At 37.5% G+C, this 16264-nt stretch overlaps 1 protein-coding gene and 1 long non-coding RNA gene across 6 annotated transcripts; one reads left to right on the top strand and one right to left on the bottom strand.

Moving 5' to 3' along the window:
* The first annotated feature begins 1162 nt into the window (after positions 1–1162).
* On the top strand, positions 1163–7358 carry LOC109201941 (uncharacterized). Its single transcript, XR_003219954.1, has 2 exons — positions 1163–1533; positions 3888–7358. It is a non-coding gene; the product is annotated as an uncharacterized LOC109201941 (long non-coding RNA).
* LOC100698244 (interferon-induced protein 44-like) lies at positions 4974–14467 on the bottom strand. 5 transcript variants are annotated; one of them, XM_025906944.1, is made up of 10 exons: positions 14389–14466; positions 12683–12694; positions 12265–12295; positions 11344–11545; positions 11102–11245; positions 10219–10390; positions 9972–10072; positions 7806–9866; positions 7441–7515; positions 4974–7354 (listed from the first exon to the last, which is right to left on the bottom strand). In XM_025906944.1, the coding sequence occupies exons 2-8, from the start codon at positions 12690–12692 to the stop codon at positions 9699–9701; spliced, it is 828 nt and encodes a 275-aa protein (XP_025762729.1). In that variant the 5' UTR covers positions 12693–12694; positions 14389–14466; the 3' UTR covers positions 4974–7354; positions 7441–7515; positions 7806–9698. The 5 variants fall into 5 exon arrangements, with proteins under 5 accessions (XP_025762729.1, XP_025762728.1, XP_025762731.1 ...); XM_025906943.1 differs by lacking the exon at positions 7441–7515; XM_025906946.1 differs by lacking the exons at positions 7441–7515; positions 14389–14466 and adding an exon at positions 13703–13963.
* Positions 14468–16264: the final 1797 nt, after the last annotated feature.

The following is a 16264-nucleotide window of genomic DNA, read 5'->3' as shown; positions in this document are numbered from 1 at the left end:
TTTGGGAGACTAATTTCATCATTGATCTGATGTTGGAATCATCCTGAAAAAACAACACATGGTTTTGTTTTGTTTGACTGCGGTTTGACTGTGTGATTAAGTGTCTGTCTGACACATAACACACACGATTAAGGAATGAACAAACAAACTATTTAACTGATTTTCAATTTTGCACTTTATTTTGAAGGTAAGTTAAATTATTTGAATTAACTTGTGAGAAAAGGGCTAGGGTAAAGTCATTAAAGTAATTAATGACTTGAAAAAATTCAAGTATGCTGTACAATCATTCCACCCCAGAGAAAACACCAGCTAAAACCATCTGAAGTAGTTCTAGTGGTAATATGAGCGTTGCGAGCTGTAAGTCCCCCAATGGCTCCAGTAGATTCCAGGTACAATATTGGAGGCCTCTCTCCAGAAGAGTGCAGTCACAGGAATAGCTAAGATACTGTGCAGAAACGTAGGGAGCTTAAGGTTGACACACACACACACACACACACACACACACACACACCCTCTACATGCTGTACACCATAGGACGTGTTATGACGACATGTAAAGCATGTGGAGTAAGATAAGGAAAAATGCATTTTAAATAAAACATGTGACAAGAAAATGGAAAAATTTTCTATGTAGTTGGCAACAAAGAAAGTGAAACTCAAACATTTACTTTAGTGAAACGAGAGAAGCAAAAGGCGTGAGGTTTTTCCTCTGGTACAACGTTTGAGGTTAGGAGGCTGAAAAATGTTCAGTACAACTTCCTGTTTTTGTCTTGAACTTAATAAGTTTTAATTAAACTTTTTATGAAATTGAAACCATCTTTAATGGTTGTAACTAATTACTTCTCTTTAGTGTTGCATTTTTTTCTGCTTGGACACAAAGGTTAGAAGCATTAGTTGGTCTACATGTTGTCGTAATGTTGCCAGCGACCCTCCTCAAAAAGAATATTTGTGCCTGTGTACGTGCTGTAATATTGTGCTTTGTTGTAGCTATGGGAGGACAGAGCTCTCAACCCGATGACTCCTTGTTTGAAGAGTAAGACGTTTAAAACGAGAATCAAGCTTAAACTTTACAAAAACAACTGTGAAACATTGCACAGTTAATGTTCTTTATGTATTTTGTTACATTCAGAAAATGAATGGCGGAAACTAGAATGGAGGTGAGTGTGTGCTGATGTTCAGTGTTTGCTTTTAGGCTTCATGGACTAAAACTACAAATGATTACCATCTCTAATCAGTCACCATTAGCCTTGTTCTGAACTGCGCCTGTACTGTAACTATAAAATATCTGCATCACAGCCTTATTTGGCTTTAACACCGCAAATGTTCTTCCACAAATAGCAAAGAGAATGATCTGCAGGACATAAATACATACCAGCCTCATAACAGTGAGATCCAGTACCTCAGAATTCTTCTTTGTGGACCCACTGGTTCTGGAAAGTCCAGCTTCATCAACCCGGTTGATGCCGTTTTACGAGAATGAATGACCAGCCGAGCTTTGGCCAATGCAGCTCCTCAGGAAAGCTTCACGAAAACAGTATGTGCCAGTTCTGAACCATGCGGTGTAAGTGTTTAACTAAGCTGTGATGAAACTAGTCAGCAGATGGGTTTCTCCATCAAATGTCATCCTAGGAAACAGTTTTATTATCAACTGTATCATTGCAGACCTCACCCAGCCTATCACAGCCTTCTCCCCTGTCATCAATCTACACTGTGCTAGAGACTAAAGGGAAATATGTTAAAAAAAAGTGAGGAGACAGTATTATTATTATTATTATTATTATTGTAACTTTATTTATATGGCACTTTTCAAAACAGAGTTACAGGTGCTTATCAGGTCAAATAAAAGCCACAGATTGAAGATAAGTGTACATGTTAAAACATACAGATATGTAATCAGCCATAATGACAAACATTCATTCCAACATACACGTATACACACATGCATGATTGCAAACTATGGCCAAAAATGATAAAATATATATGTAAAAAATTATTTTTTAGCAATTTCCTAAAACAAATAACAGAGTCAGTCGGCCTGATTGTATAAACTTGAGAAACCCTGGTACAAGAGACTTATCTCCACTCCTGCAAATAAACGGAAACAACACACACACACACACACACACATAGATGGTGACTGGGAGAGAGAGAGAGAACCACTCAAGGTCAAAGTGGAACAAGGCCATGCTGATTCAGAATCAGTTGTTCAGGGCAAGTGAAGTGCTGGCGTGACACAGATTTTCAGTTTGGAGTTCAGTTTCACTCACTTATCTATTTGTACTTTTAGGAAACAGCCTTATTTAAGCAGTAGCGGTTTTAGATACGTGCGACACGGGCGGTTGCCCGGGGTGGCATCGTGGTGGGGGGCGGCATCACGGGCATCGGCAAAAAAAAAATTGCTCGTACTCATGCTGCCCCGACATCAGCCAGCGCATATTGGGAATGGCACAGGCACCGATTGGTTTTCTATCGCCCATTTGCTGGGAGTAAGGGCGCCCTCCGTTTGCGAGGTGCGCCTGCTGCTTGCGGCACAGGGAGGAGAGGGCGGGGCGGCGGGGGATTCTCTGGCTGGCTGGAGCAGCATCTAATAACCAACTCGCAAAATAAAACAAAATAAAAACAAACCAACAAACACGAAAACACCAGACGTCATGATACAGACTTATAATTTGCACCGATGTTTTTTCAAACTTCTATAAGCAAAAAGTGAGCGCGAGAGGCCTCGGTGCGCCTGCTCGCTGCTGAAGTCAAAGTAAACTTTATTGTCATCTCCGCTACATACAGTCCAGTATATAGAGAGACGAGACGACGAGGCTCCAGTTACAGCAGTGCAAGTAAACGAACAATAAATATTTAAGAGTAAAAAAATAAATATACACTTTAGGACTCGGGGTAAAGGGATCAATAACAATTTAAAATGTATATTTTATATTTTGTTGATTTAAAGTCTCACACACAACCGGTTTTTAAAGTTTAAAAAAAAAGAGAAAAGAAGAAGAGGAGTGTAGCGACTTCCACAGTCGCTAGAGGCCGGGGGATTGAGCCTATTTGCCTGACGCGCTGTCAACTTTACGCAATAATGCGAGAGGTGGAATTGCTTGCTTGTTTATTAAAGTGCTTGAAAAGTTTACAGAGCAATGTGATCGGCTCACGATTCAAACTCTTAAAACATCACAGGCTCTAATGCAACAAGGGGAAACTCGTTGTGCTGCGGTCAACAAAAACTACGGCTGCCAGCCCTCCTCTCTGTCAAAATCAAACCAGTGAATGACAGACTGACAACGCCCTCTTAATGTCACCGCTACCACCCACGTGACTCTCGTTACACATCACCATAGCAACCAAACAAATGAAAACCCAGTGATCATTAAAATTCAATACATTTAATTATGGCTCCTACAAGGAGAAACGAGCAAAAGATACAGGTAAGCAGATGTGTCATTGGATAATGGCAGGTCATGTATCCTACAACATTAAGAATCAGAATGCTTTATTAATCCCTAAGGAAATTATGTGGGTTACAGTTCCTCCAAGAAGAAATGGTAAAAATAGTAACAGTAACAGACTAAACTCCAAACAGTATATACAATATAATATTAATTAGTCAGTGTCAATTGTTGATTTGTCCTGTTCTCACTGTATGACGAATTATGATGTCTGTTTAGTAGCCGTTTGCATACAATGCATACTCTCTCTCTCTTCATGTGTGTGTGTGTGTGTGTGTGTGGGGCGGGGGGGCAGAGGGCGTGTTCGCCCAGGGCGCCAAACAGGCTAGGACCGCCACTGTATTTAAGCCTCAATTTATTGAATCACAATACTAACTGCCTTATGGTCTCTTCTGATGAGGTGACTTGTTTATCGTAACAGCTAAACATTTCTCTTTTACAGTACACAACTTTCAAAATCCCAAAAGCAGAACCAGGGACTTTTTACCCTTTTGCCTTCACTGACATCATGGGTGTCGATAAGGGCAAAAAAGAGGAGTTGTCTTGGAAGACATCAAACAGGTTATGAAGGGACACGTGAAGGATAGCTACCTGGTATAATAACTGAAGTTTAAGGCAGAACAATACCCCTTTTTAAAATAAGAAAGAGCTACGTGCAATTTATAATTAATTCATTTTTTATTCTTTTCCAGTTCAACACAGAGACTTAAATATCCAAAAGAGATCGCGACTACAATGAAAACCCTGGTCTCAGTGACAAAGTTCATGTTCTGGTTTCTGTGATTTCTGTGAGCCAAGCAAAAACACTGAGTGATAAATATATGAGAAAAATGATGGATGTCAGACAAGCAGCCTCTCACTTGGGTAAGGCTCATTTTTTTCAGTTGATTTAAATAACCTGACAAACATCATCTTTACTCTGAGCTTTTATGTATCAGGGATTCCCCAAATGCTTCTCCAAACTAAAATTGATGAAACCTTTCTAGAAGTCAAAGAAGACATAAAAAATGTGTATAAGAGCTCACCCTTAAAGGAACAGGTATATACCAGTGATTTTATCAGTTTAAATAAAAAAAGCAATATATACCCTTATAAGAAACAATTGTTAACAAATGTTAAACTGTTCACATTTAGATGGAGAAAGTGAGCCAGTCTCTGGGTATTCCAGTGAACTGCAGCTTTCCTGTGAAGAACTACCACTCAGAAATCCACACGGACGACAACACTGACACGCTGATCCTCAGTACACTGAGAAAGATGATCGACTTTGGAGAGGACTTTGTCAACATCATGTAGCTCTGCTAATACCACAAACAGACTTTTTTAATGCAGCGTTTAAACGGTGATGAACAGGAAGGTTCGCAGTAATGATTTACTTTTTGTTTTTTCTATTTCCATGGATTTAATGCAGTTATCATGTGTATCACGTGCCATTGCAACAGCTTTATTTCCTCTTTCAGCCCTTGTTACGACCCCCTCTGCTAGGCGTCAGGGGAGGAGTAACATACACAAGCCCCAAACACAAAACTGAGTAAAGAAAGGTTTTAATTTCAAACTTTAAACAGAAAACCGACAGGGCTGTTCAACAGACCTCTGGGCAAACAATTACTATATAAAGACAAAAAAAGAAGACAAGAGAAAAAGCTAAAGGTTAACTAAGGCAAGCTGGCGGCGCACAAAATAAAAGCTAAGAGTAAACTAGGCGAGCCAGCATCTCAATATCCCACTCACAGCCAGCTAGCAGCTCAAAGCTCTAATCAGGCTAAGTTCAAACATGCACCAAGGTTTAACAAAGTTCAGCAATATGAACAAGTTCAACAGAGATTGACGAGGGAGGCACGGAGGGCAAACTGCATGTTCAGTCCTAAGCAGCAGCCACTGAGTGAAGGACTTCCAGCCTTTTGTATTCCCCGGTAAATGCAGGCAGCCGTGTCATTGGTCCATCGTGTTCAAGGCTCCTGCAGCAGCCAATGGTGTGAGTGGTCTGGCACACTCTGATCTGCATGTAGTTGAGGCGGGCATAGGTCCGGGGCCAGCCAATCCCCCATGAGTCCTGGAACACTGTGATTTCTATAGAGGAAGGCGGGGCCACCTGAGGCCAGAGGCCGTAACAGCCCTTCTGTTGCAGATTTGCTGGTGCACTCAGAAAAATACTTGAGTACAATAGGAAATGGTAAATTTAATGGAATCTATTCAAATGAAATTTACTTGACTGGGTTGTTTTCAGTTTATATTTTCTTTAATGTTTAATTATTTGGATAAATAAACCTTTGGTTTTAAATATTTCAAATGTTTCAGTTTTAATCCCAATTATGCTTTTGCTTATGCTTATGCTTTTATCATTATGAGGGCAAAAAAAAGTTTTTTTGAGTGTGTGTTTGGGATCATTGCATTGAGTATTTTATAAGTATATCTAGTTTTTGCCAATTGAAATATTATGCGGGAGGATTATCATTATCATTTACTCTAAAATGTTCAGTTAATTGACGTGTTTATTAAGAAGATATGTAAAAATGTCATTTCTTATAGTAAACCTTATTAAACATCAGACTACCCCCATATGATATAATAGACACTTCATTTTAAGTCAATATGATGCTTCATATATTTTAGAAATCTGTTTATCTCACAATAAATAGGATGTTTTGACCATGAGAGTATAAGGATTTGGGTAATACAAAGACTGTGTGTGCGCGCTGATATTGTATCAATAGTTCTTCACATTTCACCTTTTTCAAAGTAGGAGTTGGAGAGCACCTTCACCCCTCGAGGCCTGCTCATGGCAGAAAGATGGGCTAATTGGCTTCTGATAAAATCTGTGGGACCTTATAGGAGAGTTATCCACATAGCACATGGAAAATAGGGAGAGAACTGGAAAGTACCAGATTTTCTGAATATCTGCCACGGTGACCTGGCATATATTCATGTGTGACCTTGGCAGACACCTCTGGGAATTTAGAAGTCCTGAAAACCCCTGGGCTGCTGGTCTTTTGTGTATTTTGTCTGTTTTTGTGTTTATTCAAACTGTATTCCAAGAAACAATTATGTTTTTGCAATTTGAAGCTACATGTCCAGTTGTCTTTTACCTCTTTTTAATTGAAACAACAATAATTTTGAAGATTTCCAGTTTAGAGAATACATTTCAGAGAACTGTGCAAGTTCTGTGAGTCACCGTACTTGAAAGAGGATAAAATATTAGTGGGATGTTTAAATACGCAGTAAAATTTTCTTTGCAGCATTAGCAAATTTACTTCCCAAATCCAAGATCAGAGTAGAGGTGCAAAAGCCAAATAAGGCAAGCCTCATCAATAATGGGTTAATCATTTAGGATATATAACCATTTTAAAATGACCCATATTTGGGACATATTAGGCAAACTTTAAGGATTAAAATGTATATTAGTGATTTTTGTCGCAACTAATTTTTTGGGGGTCTGGTAGCATGAAAACTAGACACAACCAACAATTTTAGGCATTATTTTCAGTTTCATTGACATAAAATTAGTAAGGTTTGGTCACCTTTGTCTATAAACCAATGGTATGGATGAATCTACACCTAATGACCAATTTAATGCTCCAAAGCAACTACCAGTAGGCGTGGAGCTCTGCCCCAAACATTTCTGCAACTTAGTGCTAACAAACTACAGACACCAAAATCATCAACCCAGACAACTATTTAAATATTTAAATAATAAAGTAGGTGTCCATACAAGTGCATGCCCATATGCTTGAATGAGTGAGTTATGAGAGTGTGTTCCACCAGTCTAGGTATCTGCCATGGAGGAGCTGGAGAAGGAGAAGGAAGAAAGAAAACAGATGGGCAAGGTCTGGTGTTTAGTCTGTTTGCCGGGTGATAAGCCCCTGATGTCAACCATCTGGCTGTGCCTTTCCCAACTTCACCCACGTGCCACTGAAATGACAGATAATTGGAGAGGAGCAACATTACAATGTTTCAATGAATGCATTTTTAACAATTTTTATCTTCCTTTATTTTACCTTTAAACAACAGCTTTTTATTTTAATTCCCACAGCTTGTGATGATTGGTTGATTTGGAGAAAAAAAAATTTATGCTGTACATCACAAGTAGGGTGTGTGACCACAAGCATGTTGGAGCATGATAAGGGAAGATAAATATAAAAAAAAAAGTGATATGAGAAAGTGAAAGTTGTGAATAAAATCACTCTCAGCTTGCAGCACAGTGAAAGGTTTGCACACCAATTTTATGCTACTGCATATCTGTACCATAACAACAACATATAGAAATCTAACCATAAAACTCTGATTATTAGGCTTTAACATAATAATTCTTCTCTGAACAGTGGCAAAGAGAATAATCTGCAGTGCTCAAAGAATTACTTACCTGATAAAAATGAGCTCTAGTGTCTCGGAATTCTTCTTCGTGGACCCGAGCTGGACCCAAGTCCAGCTTCATTGACTTGTTGAGCCTCTTTTACAAAGAAGAGCGACCACTCACTTCTTGGTGGATGCAACTTTATGGGATATTGTCTCTTTTAAAGTATGTGTTAATTTTGAGTGTGATTTAATCAAGCTCGTGTATTTCATACATGAATAAAGTCTCACTGTGCCACCTTATGGCAAAAATCTGTATATGTTTAGCTATGAAACCTTCCAGTGCTTTTACCCTGTATGATTTTTCACTGATGAGCTGTTTAAAAGTAGAATTTGTTCATTCCCACCAAACTCTCTTCTCTGTGCACTATCAAATCATGCATTGCAGTGACGTCTCCGTAGATGAGCTTATCGGACATGTTACTGCCAGCATAAGCAGCAGCAATCTCTCCAGCGTGTCCTGGTTCTGCCCCGGGGCCTCCTCCCGGTGGGACAAGCCCGGAACACCTCCCCCAGGAGGTATCCTTGTGCCTGAACCACTTCTCTGGTTTCCCTGAAACCATATTCAGTCACCTGAAGATGATTTAAGGGTTTTTGTTTTATTGTTTCGGAGTCTTTATCAAAAGTAGTGTTAAGCAGATAAGAGCATGGGGGGAGATGCAAACCCACACAAAAGGACTTCATTAAATCTGTTGTATGATGTACTCAGTGAGTACTAAGGGAGTCCCATATATAATTTAGCTCAGCTACATGTACAATTAGAATCTCATTTTAACGAACAGTCACACAAATGACTTAAAAAAAAATCAAACAGAAAAAAATTTGTGTACAACTTTAACTTCTATAGGTTGTCTTTCTTCAGTGAAGGCTTGGAGAGTCCCGTATCAGAATATTGTAGTCTTTCTCTATAAATAACAAATAAGTATTTTTAATTCAGAAGCTCAGGTGATCTAATAGATGAGTAAAATAAAGCAAGTCCAACCTCAAACCCTACTGAAAGGCACCCTTGTTGCTGTGTGTCAACAGTGTTAACCACCATGCCACCGTGGTGGCCCAAGAGTGAAAATGTCATCCATATAGTTATTTCTTTCTTTCATTCTTTCTAATACAGTGAATGACTGTTGGAGATGATTCTATTGTAACTAATGTATGTAACTAATATAAATGCAAATCCATTATCTAACATGTTTGAAAAATTGGTACTCAGGGAGCTAGTAGAGCTAGTGGCCATGCTCCTCGTTCATGTTGAAAGGATGCAGCTGACATGGAGCTATCTGATCAAATGGTTGAAGGTTTTTCCTGGCACACCCAGCAGGGAGCAATGTGAGATCCCCTAGGAGGAACTGGAAAATATTTCTGGGAAAGATCTTGACTAAAGGTCACGCCCACAATGTCCTGGAGAAAAGCCTAGTCCTGAAACACAATGACTCTATTCACACAGTTTGAAAGCTTTTCTTTTTTTTAAGTAAAAAAATACAAAAGAAGTGGAAACCGTAGGGGCAAAACAGACACAGATAAAAACAATTAAGACAATCACACTGGGGAGGAAGTAAAATCAAGCAGAAGACACCGGTGACTTGTATATGCTATGGGAAAAACATGAAGAGGTCAAACACACAATACAGACTGAAAACAACACAGTTTTTGCATAAAAGCAGTGGTGTGATGTGTATGAGAGGAAATGCACTGTAGACTAATGTAGCATTAAAACATTAAGTCAGTGAGATAGGAAAATAGTTGCTACATATTAATAAACTTTATCCAATTTGAAGCCAGGAAAGAAAGCTGGGAAAAATGCAGACTGTGAAAATTAACAGACAGTCTAGGTATAAAATGTGTGACTGAATATCTACAGCAGGTATTCAGTCTGATGTTTAAATGAAATGTTTCATTTTCTCATGTCTCAGTCATTCAAGTGGTTGAGGTAGTCTTCTCCAAAGACAACCATCTGTTTCAGTGCACACAGGATGTGAGCATCAGTGGCATCATTTGTACTGATTTCTGAACTGTAGTTCTTCACAAGAAAGATGCTGTTCACCGGGAGGCCCAGAAACTGGCCAAATTTGTAGACCTGAGTGTTGAAAAGATTTCAGTGATTCAGTAACTGTAAAAAGATTTCAGTGCTGAATTTAGAAAATGTAACTGAAAAAGCGCATTTAAAATTAATAAAATTGACCTGTTCCTTCAGGTAGTCACTCTTGTAGATGTTGTTCACATTCCTTTGTGCCTTGCGACAGGCGACATCAACTTTAGTGAGAATAGCCAGCTGGGGAATTTCTGTTAATGCAAAAACGCAATCACTTTATAAACAGTTGTTTTTCTCCCTCCTTTTTTGCTGCATATTCCATAAATTAATACATATATATATATATGTATGTATGTATGTATGTATGTATGTATGTATGTGTATATGTGTATATTACCCAACGCAGTGGCTGCCAGTCTGATATCTCTCAGCTTTGCTATCATGTCTGGAGGTAGTAAAGACACTGAGCAAGCAGGAACAACAGTGACCAGAACATGAACTCTGTCACTCAGTTCAGGAGCAGCATTGTATTTTGGAGCTCCCTCTTCCAGCTTGTTTTCAGGATCGAACTAGAAAACAACGGAGTAAGAAGAGGTGTAAAGTTATTTATCCATTTACAAGAGTTTAAGTAATAATTGTGATGAATTATGATTATATTCAGAAGGCACAAACTAAACAGAGCCCTGAAAAGAGTAAGTCTTACGAAGTTTTGACTCTGGAGAAGATGAGATAGAATGAAAGACGGTAGAAGTCAGAATCAGGGGTCTTCAAAGTCAGAAAAGAATGAACTGACCATGCAATAAGGACTTAAAGGCTGCTGAAGTCCATAGATTATCAGCCTGTGATAAACGCCTGAGGACATGGAATACAGGGAGGGAGTGATGCTTGAAAGAAGAAAAGCAGGCTCATGCTGAGACTGAGAATATCACTGCTAAAATTATTATGACTCAAAAGAAAAGTAGCACATCATAAACAGAACTTGTCACAAGATCTAAACCAAGACTACACACCATTACTCAACTCTGAACTCACACACAGCTTATTTTTTAGATATTAACTTTTATCTTGTAGGCATATGAAATAATAATTTGTAAACATATATTCCCCTACTATATCCCACACATTTGAAATGAAAACATTGTAACACCAAAATGTAAATGCAAACACGATTCAGTGATTTGCAAATATTATGAACCCATATAAGACAACCCAAAAAACATAAATAAACAAAACCAAAAAACTAGACATATGAACCAAAGCCAAAGGTCAAAAGATTCTACCTCGTAATCATCTTTCACATGTCCTCTTAGGGCAAGTTTAACATCTTCCACATGAATGCCTTTGGTCCTTTCCATGCCCATGATGTCATTGAAAACAAATGAGTAATCACCTTCATTGCCTTTGGAGAATTTATATGTTTTGTACTGAAAACAGAAGATGGAGTTCATAAGTCTTTGTTTAAAGCAGCTACAGTCATTATTTGACAGTAAAAAAAAAGATAGATAAATACAAACATACATACCTTTTTGGTGAATGAATCTGCTGTAAGGTGTTGATCTGTTGGAGCTCGATTAGCAACTCTGCCTTGTAAAACGCTGTCAACAGAGTTGATGAAGGTAGATTTCCCGTCACCAGATGGCCCAATAAGCAGAATTCTGAGATGGCTAGCTTCATGATTTCGAGGTCTGTACGATTTCAGAAAATCCAGCGTATCCTGGTTATTCCTGCAAACAATCAACCAAACAGACACTGAAACTTTACAAATAATTTGTTGTTGTTTTTAGAAATAAAAAAGTATCACTTTGTAATTTTTCTAAAAATTTAGCATACATAATATTTCTTGAACTTTAGCCAAAACCTTCTTTTAGGCCATACCAGTCTTGTGTTTTACCAACAAAAACTGAGCTATCATGAGCAGGATAAACAACATCAAATATTATGTCAGTGATCTGGGGCATGTAGGTTTGGATTTCCCGCCCTCCCCTAATCAGTAACACCTTTGTTTAGAAAGAGTATTTTGTCTTTACTTATGTTATCTTTGTCTAATATTTACATTTATTTGATAATCTGAAACATTTAATTGTGAAAAAAATCCAAATAGAAAAGGAAGGGGACAAACACATTGTCACACCACTGTAGTCTCAACAGAGTTATATAAACTACATTCTTGTTCACTAGCTGGCCCACTAAGAAGAGGTTTGAGAAGAATGGTTTCATTATTTTGCTATTTTTACAATTTCACAAAATCAAGAATTTTTTGTTTATTCTTGTTAATTAAAACAAAACAAAACAAAACATTGAAATAAGATATGGCTTGCACTATTAGCATAACAGCGATGCTTTGCTATCACACACAACAGTCAGCTAGCACAACAAAAAATCTAAATTCTGTGTTAAGCAGCAGAACGAAGCCAAAGCAATAATATATGTTTATCATACTCACTTTGGCAAAGGCCTCCATGACTGACTAAATACTGAAGAGGAAAATCACATATGTTAACATAATGGGAAGATAAGAACGTAAACAAATAGTGTCACAATGCAAAATTTGAAAATTTATCAAGTGTTACCTTTAACATCATTATCATTAAATAAAATTTGAGTTACAGTAGGTGGAGCATCTATTGCTATTATTGTTACTGTTTTTTTGATGTTCACCTTAATTACTTGGTTAGGTTGAAGAATAAAAGTTCTTTAAAAATGTTTCACATATAAGGATGTCACAGTTTTCAGCGTTTATTGTAAAAATAAAAAAGCCCCCAGTCAAACATTTTTTTTAATTTTTTTTTAACTTTGGATCAATGAAGCGATTATACATTTTGCTCTGAGACTAGTGCAACATGTAACAGGTCTGGACTTACCTCCGCCCATATCTGTAAAACAAGACAATTATATGAAAAGGTCAGTAAACTGAAATTAAAAAAAGATGAAAATAGATACAATTTGCAATTCAGTCTGTCATCGTCCCTTCATCCTCACTATATGTGTTAGAGTCCATTCCAACATTCAGAGTCATTCAGTTGAGTCTCATAAACAAATATTTTATTGACAGTAAAACAGAAAATATAACAGATGTTTAAACTAAGATATTTGACTATTTCATGAAAAATATTAGTAATTAGTATAAATATAAGTTATTTATACAAGCTAATAGAAATATTCATTTAATAGTTAATTGTGAAAATGATGACTGCAACATGCTACAAAAAAACTTTGGAGGTGGGCACAAAATGCTGGAAAAGTAAATGGTGCTAACAAGAAACAGCTGGAAGAACAGCTAAATAGGTTAATTTACAACAGATCAGTGACATGATTGGGTATAAAAAGAGCATCTCAGATAGGCAGAGTTTGTTAGAAATAAAGATGGACAGAAATTCATCAATCTACAAACATTATGCAAATTATGGAACAATTTCAGCAACACTGGGTGTTCACGATCAGGCTGCACTGCATTAAAAACAGGCATGCTTCTGTCATTGAAAATCACTGCAGGGCCTCAGGAACACTGTCAGAAATCACCTTCTGTGTATACAGCTCGACATGCCATCCACAAAAGCAGGTTAAAGCTCTATCATGTAAATAAGAAGCTATATGTGAATATAATCCAGAATAATCACCATCTTCTCTGGGGGAAAACTCAATTTAGATTTGCTCAGTCAAAGTTGAAAACTTCTATGTGCTCAAATGATTTGGAATGTAAAAATCTTTTTTGGATAACATGGACGCCAAGTCCTCAAAAACCAAACTAAAGAGGAGAAGGACCATCTGGCGTTTAATCAGGGAAGATCTTGCATATTTCATTAAGACAATGTTAAACTATTTTCTATTCTACCTCCTATTTCTATTTTTTCTTTTCCATTCAAGTCTCGGTGCTGAAATACCTGCAGTTCAGACTTTCCACCAACTGAAAGCATTTGGTGCATCAAACCTCTCCTATAAAAGTCCAGCAGCTGTTAAAAGAGGAGAGGACGCTACACAGAGGTAAACATCCCTATGTCAAAAATTCAGTATGAAAACAATAGAATGGAAGGGGTGTGTGCACAGTGGAAAGTAGATATGCTCCAGGAGAAGTTAGGGGAACTCACACGTTTTATCAGAGTTCCTTTTTTACACACACACACACACACACACACACACACACACACACACACACACACGCAAATCAACAAATATATTTAATTAACAACGATAAGAATACCTAGTTACTGAATTTATATTTTTTGTGAAAGTATCTAAAATTGAATTAGTTATTAATTGCAATCAGTTATTAGACACGCAAGAGAGAGAGAGAGAGAGAGAGAGAGAGAGAGAGAGAGAAATCCCTAAGGTTCAGCGATAAAGCATGTAAAAAATATTTGTAGTACTGTATGTAGTATAATAAAACAATATATAAGAAACAATAAAAAATAATTTCATCTTGCAGCTGTAATGCATCAGGATAATTAAATCTCTGATAGCAGAATAAACAACACCGTGATTGTAACTTTCTACACAGTGAACTAATTGTCTTTCTTATTGGTATTGTTACTGAATTTGAGTCAAAGCAGCATAACTGAAAAGGTCTTACCTTCTCCTACGTGGTTCTGGACACAATGACTGCAATGCTAACATGTGGGGGTATTCTGTTAGTTTCCTTACTGCTTTCACTTTCATATTCATCTATTTGTTTTCAAGTAAGCCATGTGACTTTAAAGAAGCACAGTTTTCTTGTTCACATTACTTTTTGAATTACTGACATGCAGGTTAAGTAAATGAATCACACAGGGTTTGTTTACTCACATTTCAAGATCGTTTATTCTTGTATTTAGTCTTGATCCCAGTTCCTAGCTTTTTATAGTTTTCTTCTCTCAGTATTCCATCCTCTGGTGTCAAGTTTACTGTATTTAATTCATTCATGTCTGTGTTTTCCCTCTTTAGCTATTGCACTTTCTGTTTTACTTTAAGAGTTAGTTTTTGTTGTGTTTTTGCTTTTAGTTTTGCTTTTCTTGTCTTCTGTGATGTAATTCCTCTGTGAGCCTTTCTCTACAGCTGTCTCCAACAGCTGACTTGATATGCTTTATGTTTTAAGGCAAAGACTCCACTTTCCCCACCTGCCCTTCTGAGCATATACTGTATATAGTCATCGTTTCCCCTTGCCCATCCCTCTGATGTACTAATTTCTAATGTTGTCAATTTCAGACACTTACTCAGTTACTCCCACTGAAATGCCTACCTATCTTTGACTCTGCCAATTCCAGCTCTGCCTCCTGTCATTTTGTCAGTCCCACAATTCTGAAACCATACATCACAGCAGATCTCACTACCATTTTGTAAACCTCCTCTTTCACTAGTGGTGCTATCCTTCTGCCACAAATCTCATCTCTGAAACTCATCTCAGTTAATATCTTTAAGCCATACCAATATCCTAAAGACATGAACTATAATTTCCTGCTTCTAAATTCAGATAAAACTGAGGTTATTGTACTCTGCCCTAAAAATCTCAGAAACATGGTGTCTAATCAGACACTTGCTCTAGATGGCATTACCATGGCCTCTGTGTCTGACAGTCTTTTACTGCTCTGTGATTTTAATATTCATGTCTGGTTTGAGTCTAAACCTCTGGTCAAGTATTTTCTAAATGTTATAGACTGTGTTAACCTGACCCAGTGGGTCACTGGCTCCACTCATGAAAAATGACACAAACTGGACTTGGTGCTAACTCGGGGGTTTGATGCGTGCATCACAGAAATATCTGACTTGTGTGATTTCTCTGGTCATTTTCCTGAGCTGTTCACTTTAATATTGCAGTGCTTTGTGGATAAGCTGTTCACTCCAGTGCATGAAAGACGAGCACTTAATGCTTTAACAGCACCTCAATTTCATGATTCTGGAATAATTAACTTTGTTAATTATCTTCTAAAGTCTGCTAAACAATACAATTGATATGATTCGGCCTTTTATCCAGAGATTAATTAACACTTCCCTCCACTTTTATCGATGTAACACTGACTGCCTCGTTGAACCTAATTCAGATCCAGAATTACAGTCAGAGATCACAACTTGTGCCACTAGTGTGACACACAACACGTTTAGCAGCACACGTTTTGAACAGCTGATTACCTACAGTACTTTTTTGAAGGCTATCTCTTCAGTTGAGAGCATGGCAAGGGGTATTGTGGGTCAGAAAAGCATGGATACACCAAACAGACATGCAGCCACAAAATAACCTCATTCTGCATGTGGTCTAAGAGTCACACATGTTAATGGTCCTTGTTTATATTGTGTTTAATATTATTTACATCAGATGAAGTCATTTTCAGTGACTTCATCTGACTTTATCATGTTGGTGTTGTGCTAGCATGTTTGGGATTGTTTATTGATTCATATTAACATGAGAGGCTTTGAAAGGACTGAGAGATTTCTATTTTAAACTTTTACACCTTTTATTTTTATTTAGTTTTTGT

The sequence above is a fragment of the Oreochromis niloticus genome, linkage group LG4, assembly GCF_001858045.2.
Source record: "Oreochromis niloticus isolate F11D_XX linkage group LG4, O_niloticus_UMD_NMBU, whole genome shotgun sequence".
Classification (NCBI taxonomy): Eukaryota; Metazoa; Chordata; class Actinopteri; order Cichliformes; family Cichlidae; genus Oreochromis; species Oreochromis niloticus.
The sequence above is the reverse complement of the archived record's forward strand: the minus strand, read 5'-3'. Positions and strand labels throughout refer to the sequence as shown.